General features: G+C 33.8%; 1 protein-coding gene across 1 annotated transcript in view; it reads right to left on the reverse strand.

Annotated features, from left to right (window-relative positions):
- The window catches only part of COL24A1 (collagen type XXIV alpha 1 chain), a 404,395-nt gene that overhangs the window by 383,286 nt on the left and 8,136 nt on the right, over positions 1 to 12,973 (reverse strand). Inside the window, exon 2 of the mRNA XM_042952735.1 lies at positions 11,391 to 11,455. Within this exon, the coding sequence (XP_042808669.1) occupies positions 11,391 to 11,455 (65 nt within the window). The remainder of the gene's footprint in view (positions 1 to 11,390; positions 11,456 to 12,973) is intronic.

Below are 12,973 nucleotides of genomic sequence, written 5' to 3' on the forward strand. Positions count from 1 at the left end.
TTTTTCTCAATCAATTGAGGAATCATATTTGTTACTCCAATGAATATTACTTCTTTAATTTGGAACTTAAAATTTTATGACTTCTAAGTTAAAGAGAAACTGGGGACACAGTTACAAAAAGAAATTTATAACTTGAAAACCACTGTACAAATTAAGTTCACATAATCTTTTAAACTATAATTTTTCAGGTTTTTTTCCCTGATAGCCTTCTGGAAATTTACAAGTTATGCAAGAGTTCTCCCTGTGCCTGATACTGTAAGGGTGTGCTACACATAAAGTATCCAGTCACCCTGATATCTCCTGGACAAGCAAACTTAAATTCCTATTGTTGATGATTACCATACTTTTTCTTTCCCTTCCAAGTTTCTCTTGCTTCTGTTATTTTCTCAGTCCTCCAAGGTAATTTTTATCAAAGCAATTTTTAGACCCTTTCCAATATTTATTATATAATATGAAATATAGGTCGTATATAACATAAACTTTATATATAGGTTGTACATAATATAAACTTTATATAATAATGGCTTTTTTCTGGTTTATTTTTATTGCAATGTTACTAATAGTATACTGTTTATCTCCCCTATCCAATTATAAACTCTTGGAAGACAGATTCTGTGTCTAATTAATTATTGGATATCTACTATTCTTGCCTTGCAAATAGTTCTATAATTTCTAAATGAATGAATTTGCCCCACCAGGATCTTATCAGATGTCGCATTTCTTTCTATAGTCTTATAAAATTAAATACAATTTGTGAAGAATGATGAATCCTGTATTAGAGATATAGAACAGTTTAGTCAGGCACAGGATCATTATTATTTTGGGTGTTATAAATCTCCTACCTGTAACTTTGTATATATGTAATCATTTCTAACAAGAAATGTCAAAGAATATGAATTCATAACTGTGATAAGTGAGAAAAAAGCTTTTGTAGATTAGCCAAAAAAATGTGAATTATCTTAGTTTTTCCTTTATAGGAAATTAGTAGATATTCGATAATTCATGTTTATTGCAAATAGCAAAAATAATAGCAAATATCACTCATGCATAACCTAGCAATACAATTAAAATGTTTTCTCACCAGAGAGCTTTATAAAATACTCAGGTGTTTTATTTTATGGTTATAACAACCATCATTTTATTTATAAAGCAGTCATAGTTTTATAATAGTTTCAAATGTTATAAATGTTTGTATCTAAAACAGTATGACAGTGTCTCTTAAACTTTTCCACCAAAACATTCCTAACATCAGTTTAGAATTATATGTGTCTCCAGGAATTTGGGAGGAATATTTTAAAGAGGCCCCATAAAAATAAAACAAAAAATCTTTGACTTCTCATGTTTTACAATTATAATTTAGGAAAAACTTTAATTTTTCTCTATAATATGGCTATATTTGTTTTAATATATAACATGAATTACCAGTGAAATCAATTAACTATCCCCATCCTCAATCTTCATTGAAAATTTATATTCCTGGAACAACTGTCTGCTTAGTCGGTGACTCTGAGTATTCTTGCACAATGGTTTCTGCCTCTAAGAAGGTGCATATCTCAATCTGAGAAGTAATCTATGTTAGAAACACTGCTCCTTTGAAAATCACGACACTTAAAGTGTATATAATCATATATTTTGTGAAAGTTATCATTATAATATGCCAAATAGGCTATCCTTACACAAAGGAAGTACCATATTTATGTGGCATGATATCAAGGGCTTCTTACCCAAAGAAATAACCCCTGCTATATACTGCCTCAAATTTCTGATTCCATTAAAGGAAATATCACTGGAAAGGATATTATTTGAAACCTGTATTATATATACATGTGTGTGTGTTTAATATTTCATATATTTTCCTTCAATTCTAATTTAGAGTTTTTATAACAAATAGCTGAGATTTTTAAAAAGTCAAAAGTGTTTGAGAATTTGCTATTCATAAGTTTCTTGTTATCAAACCATCTTTCCATTCCTGAAATAAAAGCTACTTGATGGTTATATGTTACTCTTTTGATACCTTGCTGGATTCTTGAAGAACAACGTATGTAGAATCATTACATCAATATTTACAAGTTAAGACTGGTCTGTTTTTTCTCATATTGTACTATCTTTATCAACTATAGTATTGATTCATTATTTTCTGTGACCTAATTTAAGTAGAATTTATTAGGCTAAGTTTTAAAAACAGAAAGTACAAATTAGACACCATTCTCTAATCACAATGCTAACAAGTTAGATTTTAATAACAAAATCAGAAAAAAAAAAAACCCAAAAACCTTTAACTGGAAAATTTAAAGATTTTCTCCTAAATCATTGGGGTCATTGGGAAAATACAAATAAAAATTACACAGTTTTTAGAAAAATAACAAAAATTAAAATACTACATACCAAAATCTATGGGATATAGCTTAAGAATTATATTTTAGATAGATTTGTATTTTTGTTCTGTTATCTTTAAAATGATAAAAATATAAAATGTCCCTAGTCCTCTTTATTTAGACATATCTATTATTTCTTTCCTATGGATAGTGTTTCCTTTTCCTTTTTTCTCCCTTCCTCCCTTTCTCTTACTATCAGAATTAGCTTCCTAGTATTGACTTTTTTATTGTTAAATATCTTTATAGTACTTTTTATTTGATTTATCAGCTTTGGATAATATTAATTCCCAGCCAGCTTCTACATATGAGCCAATCAGCAAACTTAATACACTTCCTGTTTTTTTTCCCCCTTCCCTTCCCATTTATCAGTGATTGGACCATTCCTACATTTGTATGGCATTTATATTCAGTTCTGTTCCCAAATTTTCTTCTTATACAGCCAGTCTTTGTAATCGTTATCTCAGTTATTTCCTTTTTGATGAAGTTTATCCTCTATTAGTCTCCTCAAGAAGCGTTCATGGAAAATTTCCTGGATATTTGACTTTTTAGAATTGTTTGTTGGTAGCCTCGTATCTCAAGTTTCACTGGATATAAAATTCTTTGCTGATACTTTCTTTGAATATCTTAGAGATATGATTCCACTGTCTATTGGTGTGGAATGTTAGGAAAGAAAAGTCTGAAGTCGGCTAATTTTCTCTCTCTAAATGACTCATTTTTTTTTTAACCAACATGCCCCAAAGAGCTGTTCTTTATCTTTGAAGTAAAGTGCAGATTTTATTAGGATATGGCTTCATATTGACCATTCTGGATAAATGTTTCCAGGCATATAGATGCCCATTTGTTGTTTAGATTCAAGTTTAGTTGTTGTTGCTTGCTTCAGCAAAGTTTTCATGAATTACATCCTTGAATATTCTATTTTATAGTTTTGGTTTTCTTCTTCAAAAATTCCTATTATAATAATGTTTAATCTCCACTGCTGTCTTCTGTGTCTGTTATTCTTTGTAATCTCTTAAAATATGTTCTTTATCTTCAGTTCTGTTTGATTTTCTCACTTCTGTCTTTACCATGTTTCCTATAATGTCTAATCTCTCTTTGTGCTCCTTCCAATTTCATCTTGATTTATAAAATTGTTTTCCTACGACATCTTTTTCTGAGTTCTACAAGCTCACAATTCATATCCTTTTAATGTCTTGCCATCTCTTCCTTCTCCTGAGTTCTTATATTTCTGTTTTATGATCTTCCTTCATAGAGGTGATTTTTTTTATGTGTACATTCTCATTTTGCTCCTTTCTCCTATACCTTCCTTATTGTACCCTTCTATTTAGTCTGTTATACTTATTTTTAGTTACTTATTATTTCATAGCCCAACAATTTATAGAAGGATGCTGGGGAGAAGACAGAGGGCCATGCCTTCCAAATCTCAAAACCCAAAGGGCTCTTTCAGCATTACCAGAGTTTCCTTCTCAAATGGCTTTTTGATATACCTAGCCTTTTTCTCTGAACCTTCTAGCAGAACTTCTATAGCCAGCCTAGCTGGCAACACTTTACTCTCCCTCCTCTCTATCCATTCTCATTGGTATATGCTTCAGAATGAATCCTTCACCTTAGGAAGTAGATTTGTGCATGTTTTGGGATCTGTCCCCACTGGCCATTTAGCTACTATGTGTGCTTCTTGACCCTGGGCAGCTTCTGTCCACCCCAGTTCCTGTAGCACTTGTTTCGTACAAGGGCTAAAGGTGAAATATTTCAGGGTATGCTCCTCATCTTTAGGAAGTGTGGTTATGCTGGCACTTAGATGCTTTTGTCAGCATATTTTGAGTTTGCAAATATTATCAGTCCCCTAGTTTTGCTGAAAATGGAGTTTTCAGGGTTATTATTTCATTAATTTTTTTATGATATCTAGAAATGGAAGTAAGAAGATAATTTCTCATTGTTTCAAGTTTATACACTTCAAGTATATACCTATTTCACAGATGAAGAATCTGAGGCCCAGAAAGATTGAATAACCTGGTCAACATCACACAGCTGATAAATAGTAGAAATGGATATGAGTCCAGTCAGTGTAGCTTCAAAGTCTCTAATCTTTGCCTCATCACACTGCCTTACAGGCAATGTGTTCTCCACATCACCTCATATTTCCTTTGGCAAGCCTCAGGAATTAATCATTATTCCCACAGAATCTCACAGTGGGGAATATTCTGTAAGTGGCCACCAGAGTTGGTATCTGAGTGCATTTCTAAATGCTAATCCAGTTTTTCACTTTCAAATCTTAGTGTGAATATGTTTAACAAATGCTTTGAGCAGATATTGATGGGAGAACAGAGGACTCTTAAGGATAAAAGGCACAGATGAGAGGGGGTGGGGAGAATAGGAGAAAGACTTCTGTCAGAGAACAGACTCTTCATTGTTAATTTAGGTCTGGCCCTTGATATCACCAAATTGCAATTTGGAGGTTAAATGTAGGTAATTGGTACCAGTGAATATAGCAAAACAAATAAACAAAAAACGTACTTGTCTATAATAAATTACTTGTTTCATGAGTGGCCCTAACCGCATAATCAATCCAGTTTGTGTCATACAGGAAATCAGTTACTTTTTAAAGAATATTGATTACCAACCAGGCACTTTATTAAGTGCTTTGCATTTTTTTCATTAAGAATTTTTTTTAATTTTAATTTATTTTTTTTTATTTGAGTACAGTTGGCACACAACGTTCCATTAGTCTCCAGTGTTCAGCATAATGATTCAACAAGTCTGCATGTTATGCTGTGCTCACCATATGTGTAGGTACCATCTGTCACCATGCAATGCTGTTACAATACCATTATATTCCTTATGCTGTGCCTTTCATCCCCATGACTTCTTTTCCATAACGGGAAGCCTGTACCTGCCACTCCCCTTCATCCGTTTTACCCATCCCCCCACCCCCCTTCCCTCTGGCAACTATCAATTTGTTCTCTATATTTATCAGTCTGATTCTGAGTTTAGTTTGTTTATTCATTTGTTTTTTGTTTTTAGATTCCACATGAGTGAAATCATATGGTATTTGTCTTTCTCAGTCTGACTTATTTCACTTGTGCTTTGCATTTTTTTAAGGAATAAAAATAACAGCAGCATTTATTAATTCTACATACCAAGCACTGGTCTCACAACTTTATTAAGCCACATAATTCTCACAATAGCCCTACGAGGTAGGTACTATTGTTAACTCTGACAGTTATAAAAACTAGGTCACAGAGAATTTAAATAACTTTCCCAAGGTCACCCAAGTAGGATATAGAGGCAGAATTTGAAAGCAGACAGTCCTCTGGACCCAAATTCTCAGCATGGCAACTTTAAAGAATGCATATGTCCTCTAACAGCAGAACTGATTCTCAAACAGAGAATAAATCATGGTGTCACCAAGACAACACTTTACTCTTTTTACTGTAAACACCAAGCCTAATGACTTCATCCAAAACATGATTTCAATAACCACACATGCTGACTCACAAACTTCTCTTCTGGACTTGCATATCCAATTGCCTACTGAATTTATGCAATAGAGATTAGATGTCCTGCAAGCACTTCTAACTCAACATATTTTCCCCCAAATCTGTTCCTCTTACTTTAGTGCCTCTCTCACTGAAGAGCCCCACTATCAAACCACTAGCCAGAGTAATATTTTTATAGTGTGAATTATATCATGCCACTCTCCTGAACAAAATCCTCCAATGGCTTCCCGTTGCAGTAAAAATACAATCCAAACCCTTTCCATGGTGTTATGAAACCTATGCCATCCACTCCCTTCTTACCTTTCTTGATCTCCTTTCTTTTCATTTCATCCCACCTTACTTAGTACCAGCCACACTGGTCTTTTCTTATTCCTTAAAACCACTAACCTCATTTTGAATTTGTGGTATTTGCACTTATTATTCTTTGTGTTTAGAATGCTCCAAACCTTTAGTTCATTCAGATCTAGGCTCAGATGTGACCTCTTCAAAGAGGTCTTCCCTGACAATAATATCTAAAAGATAAAATAGTCATCCATCTGGCCCCAGTGATTCTCCAATATCTTACTTACTATGCTTTATTTTTTCTTCACAGCACTAAAAATTTAGGGAGACATAATTAACAAATATATTATATATATATATATGTATATATATATATATATATAAAATCATATATATCACATTTCATATGCATATACATTATATACCACACTATATATGTATACATGGTCCATGAGGGTAGTACTTCATCTTGTTTTACTGTTATATTCCAACATATAGAATAATGACTAAAACAAAGTGGGTCCAAAGTATTGTTTGAAAGAATGAATGAATCAATCAACCATCTAATGCAGAAACCTGGCAATCACCACTGATACTTCCTTTCCACCCATTCTCCATAGCTATTTAGTCATCAAGTCCAATACAAGCCTTAGTTAAGCTCTCTTTACTCTTAGATTATCATATTAGGCTCCTAATAGATTTCTCTGCCTCTTGTAAGACACCCTTATCCAATCTGTCATCCACACTGCTGCCAGAAAAACCTTTCTAAAATACAGAACAAAATGAACATTTAGTTCATGACACTGCTTCCTATAACACCTCGGTGGTTGTCACAGCTTTTAGTACAAAACTCAAATTTCTTATTTCAACCCTCAGACTCTTAGTGATCTAATCCCTGCCTGCATTTCTAGTCTCGCATCTCATGCCTTCCTAACAAGCTTTCTTTTTTTTAATTTCTGCTACATGTCAAAGGTGATCAAACCTAAAAGATCAAAACAGGAAAGTTTAGAATGTAGGAAAAAAGGATCACTCTCAGCAAGATAGTATACTAGAAATAAAAGGGAATCATTAAACAAGGAATGAAGTATCCATGGTCTTTCAGCCTTGTGGATATCCTGTTTAAAAAAACCTTTTTACCATTCTCCATCTCCTCAATCTTTCATTAAAGGATTATGGCTTCATTTTTTTTTAATGTTTGTTTAGTTTTGAGAGAGCAGGGGAGGGGCAGAGAGAGAGGGAAACACAGAATCTGAAACAGGCTCTAGGCTTTAAGCTGGAAGCTCAGAGCCCAATGCAGGGCTTGAACTCATGAACTGCGAGATCATGACCTGAGCCAAAGTCTGTTGCTTAACCGACTGAGCCATCCAGGCACACCCCTTCTTTTGTTAATGTTTTAGGACTTCATTTTAAAATAAGTTTCTCACTGGTATTCATATGAAATGGTGAGTCTGTGACACAGTTGATGAGGCTGAGTAGATTGGCACATTTAAGAATATCCTTATAACTGTGAGTGGTATGGTGGTTTTATTGCAAACTGTCAAGTTATACAAGTGAATCATTGGGACCCCCATCTTGATTTCACTTTTTCAAGTCCTCCCACCCTTTCCACTATGGCACCCAAAGCCTATAGGCTACTTGTGTAGTAAAAAATTTAACCTTGCCCAAAGAACAGGCATGTTTGTTCTTCGCTCCTGGGAGGTACTCTCTTAAGCTCTTGAATATCTTGCCTGATAAAAATATTTTTGTTTATCTGAGGGTTGTGGACCACATAAGATAGTCCCATAATGTGATTTATAGTAAGAGATTTGGTCATGTGGCTCAAAAGGGCCTGGAGACTGAGGTCAGCTACATGGTCAGTCCACCACGTCTACATGACGGTGCCCCAATAAAGACTCTGGACATAAGGGCTCAGGTGAGCAATATCCTGGTTGGCAATATCCTGGGCAGATTGTCACATGTCATTGCTGGGAAAGTTGACACTGACTCCACTGAGAGAAGACAAACTGGAAGCTCCATATGCAGGACTTTCCTAGACCCTAACTCAAGTGTCACTTCCCTGGGTTGATTTTAATCTATATCCCTGGTGCAATAAACCATAACAGTGAGTATAACAGATTTCACTCGGTTCTATGAGTCTTCTAGAGCATTATTGAGACTGAAAGTCATCTTGAGGACCCTTAAACTTGCTGTTGGTCCAATGCCCCCTCACATATTTTTCCTTTGATGATATCTGCTCACTCCATGGCATTCTTCAATCTCAATTTTTTTTAACCTTTCTTAAGTTTCTTGCCATATCAAGATGAATGTGTGTGTTTTTTTAAATCCCATTCTTTCAGACCCTTGCTAAGTATATCCCTGCATGCTAAATTTACTCTTTAAATTACCTCCTTTTTAAGCTTTCAGTATAATTTTGGTTTGTTGTTGTTTTGTTATATATTAATGACAAATACATCCTACTCAATTCTCTAATAAAATAAATAGAAAGAAAACACTAACACAAGAGAATTCCCAGAAAATTAAAGATGTTTCTACATTGAAAGGGCCTACTGAATGCCCAGCACATTAAGTTGAAAAAAGACCTGTACCAAGGCACATTATTGCAAAATTTCAAAACATCAAGGATAAACAGATGATCTGAAATATTTAAGAAAGAAAATAAAACGGTCACCTATAAAGAATTAGTATAAAAGATTTCTTGAACTGCAAGGCAGAAGGCAATGTCTTTAAAACAGAGAAAACTATTTACAGCCCAAAATTCTGTACCCACCCAGATTACCCTCATGCTCATGTGTGAAATAAACACATTTTTGGAAATGTAATGTACACATTTTCAGGAGGCCACTGGATGATACACTACATTCAACTAAGGAAATGGATGATGAAAACGAAACACGAGTTCTAGGACACTGGATTTAACACAGATGCGAGGCATTAACTCTACAGGAAGCTTAGAGAATTACCAATCCACGGAAGAACAGGAGAATTTTAGCTCCTAGAAGGAATCATCCCCCACCCAAATCAAATGGTTGGAATATTTGGTATTTTTTTGGAAAATCTTTTTCAAAGAAGGTTTAAAATTCTTTTGGAGTATCTGAGAAGAATTAGTGATAGTGACAACTCCTGATTAAATGTTACATTATTGTGTCATGCCAATTTAACAAAAAATCTACTTTAGGAAAAAAGTACTTCTAAGTTTCTGATAACACACTACTGTTTTCATTTCATTTCATTTTTTCTTTAACTCAGAAGTATCCAATTTTTGGATGTTAAAGAGGTTTTAACAAGATTTTTCTTTTTATTAAGAACTCACAATAAAATGTTATGGTTATAGAGAGACTAAAAATTGTGAAGTACACCCTGAAATAAAGGAGCATTATTTTGTATTCTATAAATGAAATCTTAAGGTTGAAAGATATTTCTTTCATTGGTTCCAAATTTTTTAAAAAAATCTATTCAAAAATATTGTTTTCCTTATATCTTTCTTTGCCTCAGTTTTTAATATCTTGATAACGCTACCTTTTGTAAAGTATTAAACTCATGACTCCAGCAGATGGCAATTATGAAGCAAGAAGATGTGTAGTGAAAAAAGAGTTTTTTGTTGTTGTCAGAGATAGCCTAGATTCAAGTACTACTGCATGAGCCTGAGCAAGCCCCTTCTTTGAGCCTTAGTTTCTTTATCTATAATCTCTATCCTGCAGGTTCATTATGAAGATTAGAATAATGTATATAAGTGCCAGCAAAATATATACGTAACTAATAATGGCAATTTTCTTTCTTTCTGATCTTCTCTGTGGTCCTGGAGGCTTACTTGTAAAGAATTTGTAGACTTCACAATCAAAATACTTGAGTTCAAATCTTAGTTCTTCCATTTATTATCCTGTAACCCTTGGAGTCGTTACTTATTCTTCTTAACCTTATTTCCAGCAATTCTATCACAGGCATAATTACAAAAAACCCTGTGATGGGATAGTGGCGAATATATATTCTACAAGCATGGGATTGGTACATGATAAGTTCTCAGAAGGTTTAAGTAATAACAATGAACCAGAAGATATAGTTTCTCTCCTCTTCATGGTTAATTAAAGCAAAATAAAGTAACAGAAATGACTTGGTAAGAATAGCATTTCATGAAGTTATATGTGACATGTGACCTATTTTAACCATTTCCCCATAAAATAGAATTAGAAAATGCCTTCCAAGATACATTTTAATTCCTCTACATGCTACTTGGCCGAGAATACTTACCTACTTATCACTTTGGTCAATCAGATACAGCAGTGCCCCTTCCTTTGTGCAACCTCTTGCTACCTATACATATTTCCCTTTCTTGTCTCTTTCTTACTGATATTTAGTTGATTGAACAAATTGCCAAGTGGCTTGTTGAATTGGTCACTGAATTGAAATCTTGGTTTTGTAAGAATGAATAATTTGGCAGCCCTGCTAATGTAAGACAGAGGAGTAAAAAAAAAAATAATAATAATAATGGGGACATGGTGATGTCTGTAGTATGTCTGTAGATCCAGCATAGTTTCATAGTTTTTCTCTTTGACTTTGGCGTTTTAGTTTTTAACCTTTGACAAGACACTTGTTTTTACATTTTGAGGCCAGAGACACTATCTTACTTAAATTTTAATCGCTGGCAATTAAGATATTATGTGTCAAATACAAGATACTTTTTAAAATGTTGCTTAATAAATAAATTAGAGTATACACAGATTCCTGAAACTCTATCACCATACTACCAGAACAACTAGCTAGCAAGCAAAAAGAAAACATTGAATTATTTTCTAAACCTCTCCATTTAAATCATATCCCAAACCCACTGGTATGCAAATTTTATTTTGTTTCTTAATGATGTAAATCTAGATGGAACATTTAGTATATGCTTGTGTTGTTTCAAGAAGTGCAAAGGTAATTCAGTCACAGCTTACCACCCCCAAGAACTCCCACTTAAAATGAAGTCACAAGCAAAGCCTTTTCACTGTACACAACTTCCCTTTTATAGAGAGTTTGCTTAAAAATGTAAGCAATTTCACAGACGGAAGATCTGAGTAATTTCTTAAAGGTCATATTTCCCCCCAAAATTGGTTTCTTCACCCTTACATTCTCATTGTACTGGGTAGAATTTTTTATTGTTGCATGTTGAATTTAAGGTTACGACGATTTTACAGTCATATACTTTGCTGTTTGGAAGCAGAATTTTTATATAAGCAAATACGTAGCAAGGTAGCTTTCTTACCTTGTTCTTGTGCATGAACAGCACTGTCTGCCACACATAGCACAATAAAATGAAGAAGCAGTTTCCTAAAAACAAAGGGGGTGGATTTGAGAGGATATTTACAACCTATAAATCATATAAAATCCAAAATGAACTGTAGTGCATGATTAAGAAGTAAGCTATTATTTTAATTAACACAGTATTTTAATAGTCATATTGGTTAAGAGCAAGGGCTCCAAATTTAATTCCACCTTTGCCACTTACTGTATGACTCAGGAGTACTTTCTATTGCCTTGGTGTTTCTTCATCTGTTAGATCTATCTCATAAGGTTTTTGTAAATTAAAAATTTTCATGTAAAGCACACAAAACAGTACCTGGCACACAGGAAGCACTCCATAAATGTGAACAAGTATAAATAATATTATCAATTATTATTATCACATATTATGTCAAATTATCATACATGCAATTTTATACAAAGTAATATGTTTACACAAAGCCACATAACTTATAGTCACTTAACCACAGTGTTTACAAATTGATGGAAACAGTAATTTATTTTTGAGAATGAGAGAAAGAGCAGAGGATGAGTAGAGGTGGGGCAGAGGGAGGGAAAGAGAGAGGGGGGAGGGAGGGAAAGAGGGAAAGAGGAAGAGAGAAAGAGAAAGAGAGAGAGAAAGAGAGAGAGAGTGATCTCTCTCATCTACTCATCTCACTCAAGTAGGCTCCACACCCAGTGCAGAGCTGGAAGCAGGGATAGATCTCATGACCATGAGATCAAGACCAGAGCTGAAATCAAGAGCTGCATGCTCAATCCACTGAGCCACCCATGTGCCCCAACAGTGATATGTTTAAATAAATGTTTATATGTAAAATCCTTTTGGTTATCATATTGAAGCCATTTGAATGTCACTTGCACTAAATTCATGATACTCCATTCAGTTCTGAAAACAGCAATGGCCTGTAGATGTCAACATCAAACATTCTGATTTGCAGTAATTTTGAGCATTGTACTCAATCACCGCAGATCAAAATGTTCATTCATATTGATAGCTAAGAAAAAATATTTTGTGATTTTTTTTTTTAGTATAACCAAACTTTTGATAGATTTTGTTAAGGGGTCTTCATAATTGGCTATATCCACCACCCAGGTGAAATTCACAGAGATAAATTCAAAAAGGAATGATAAGCTTGCTGAAAACAGTATTTTATTACCCGATTCTGTTTTCTATTCTAAACCAGGGACTCCTCAAATGACATTTATGCAAAATGTAGTTCTGTAAGGAGTGATTACAAAGCCATCTGAAAATCACTTTTTCTTAAAAGTTCCTGGTATACTAAGAGCAGTTGGTACATTTCCTACTTATTACCAATAATAAATGTTTTTATCTTTATCAACTCATATAAGGAGCATGTTAACATAACAAAGATAATCTTTTACAAAGTGGGCCAACAATATATAATTGTACTATTCTCTTTGGTATAATGGAACTATCATTTGTATTAAAATGGTCTTAACCATATCTTAGTAAGTGAAAAATGTACAGTCTACGGTCATGCTCAGTACAGAGCACAGCTTTGATAAGACAGTTTTGATAGAATA

The sequence above is a fragment of the Panthera leo genome, chromosome C1, assembly GCF_018350215.1.
Source record: "Panthera leo isolate Ple1 chromosome C1, P.leo_Ple1_pat1.1, whole genome shotgun sequence".
Lineage (NCBI taxonomy): Eukaryota > Metazoa > Chordata > Mammalia > Carnivora > Felidae > Panthera > Panthera leo.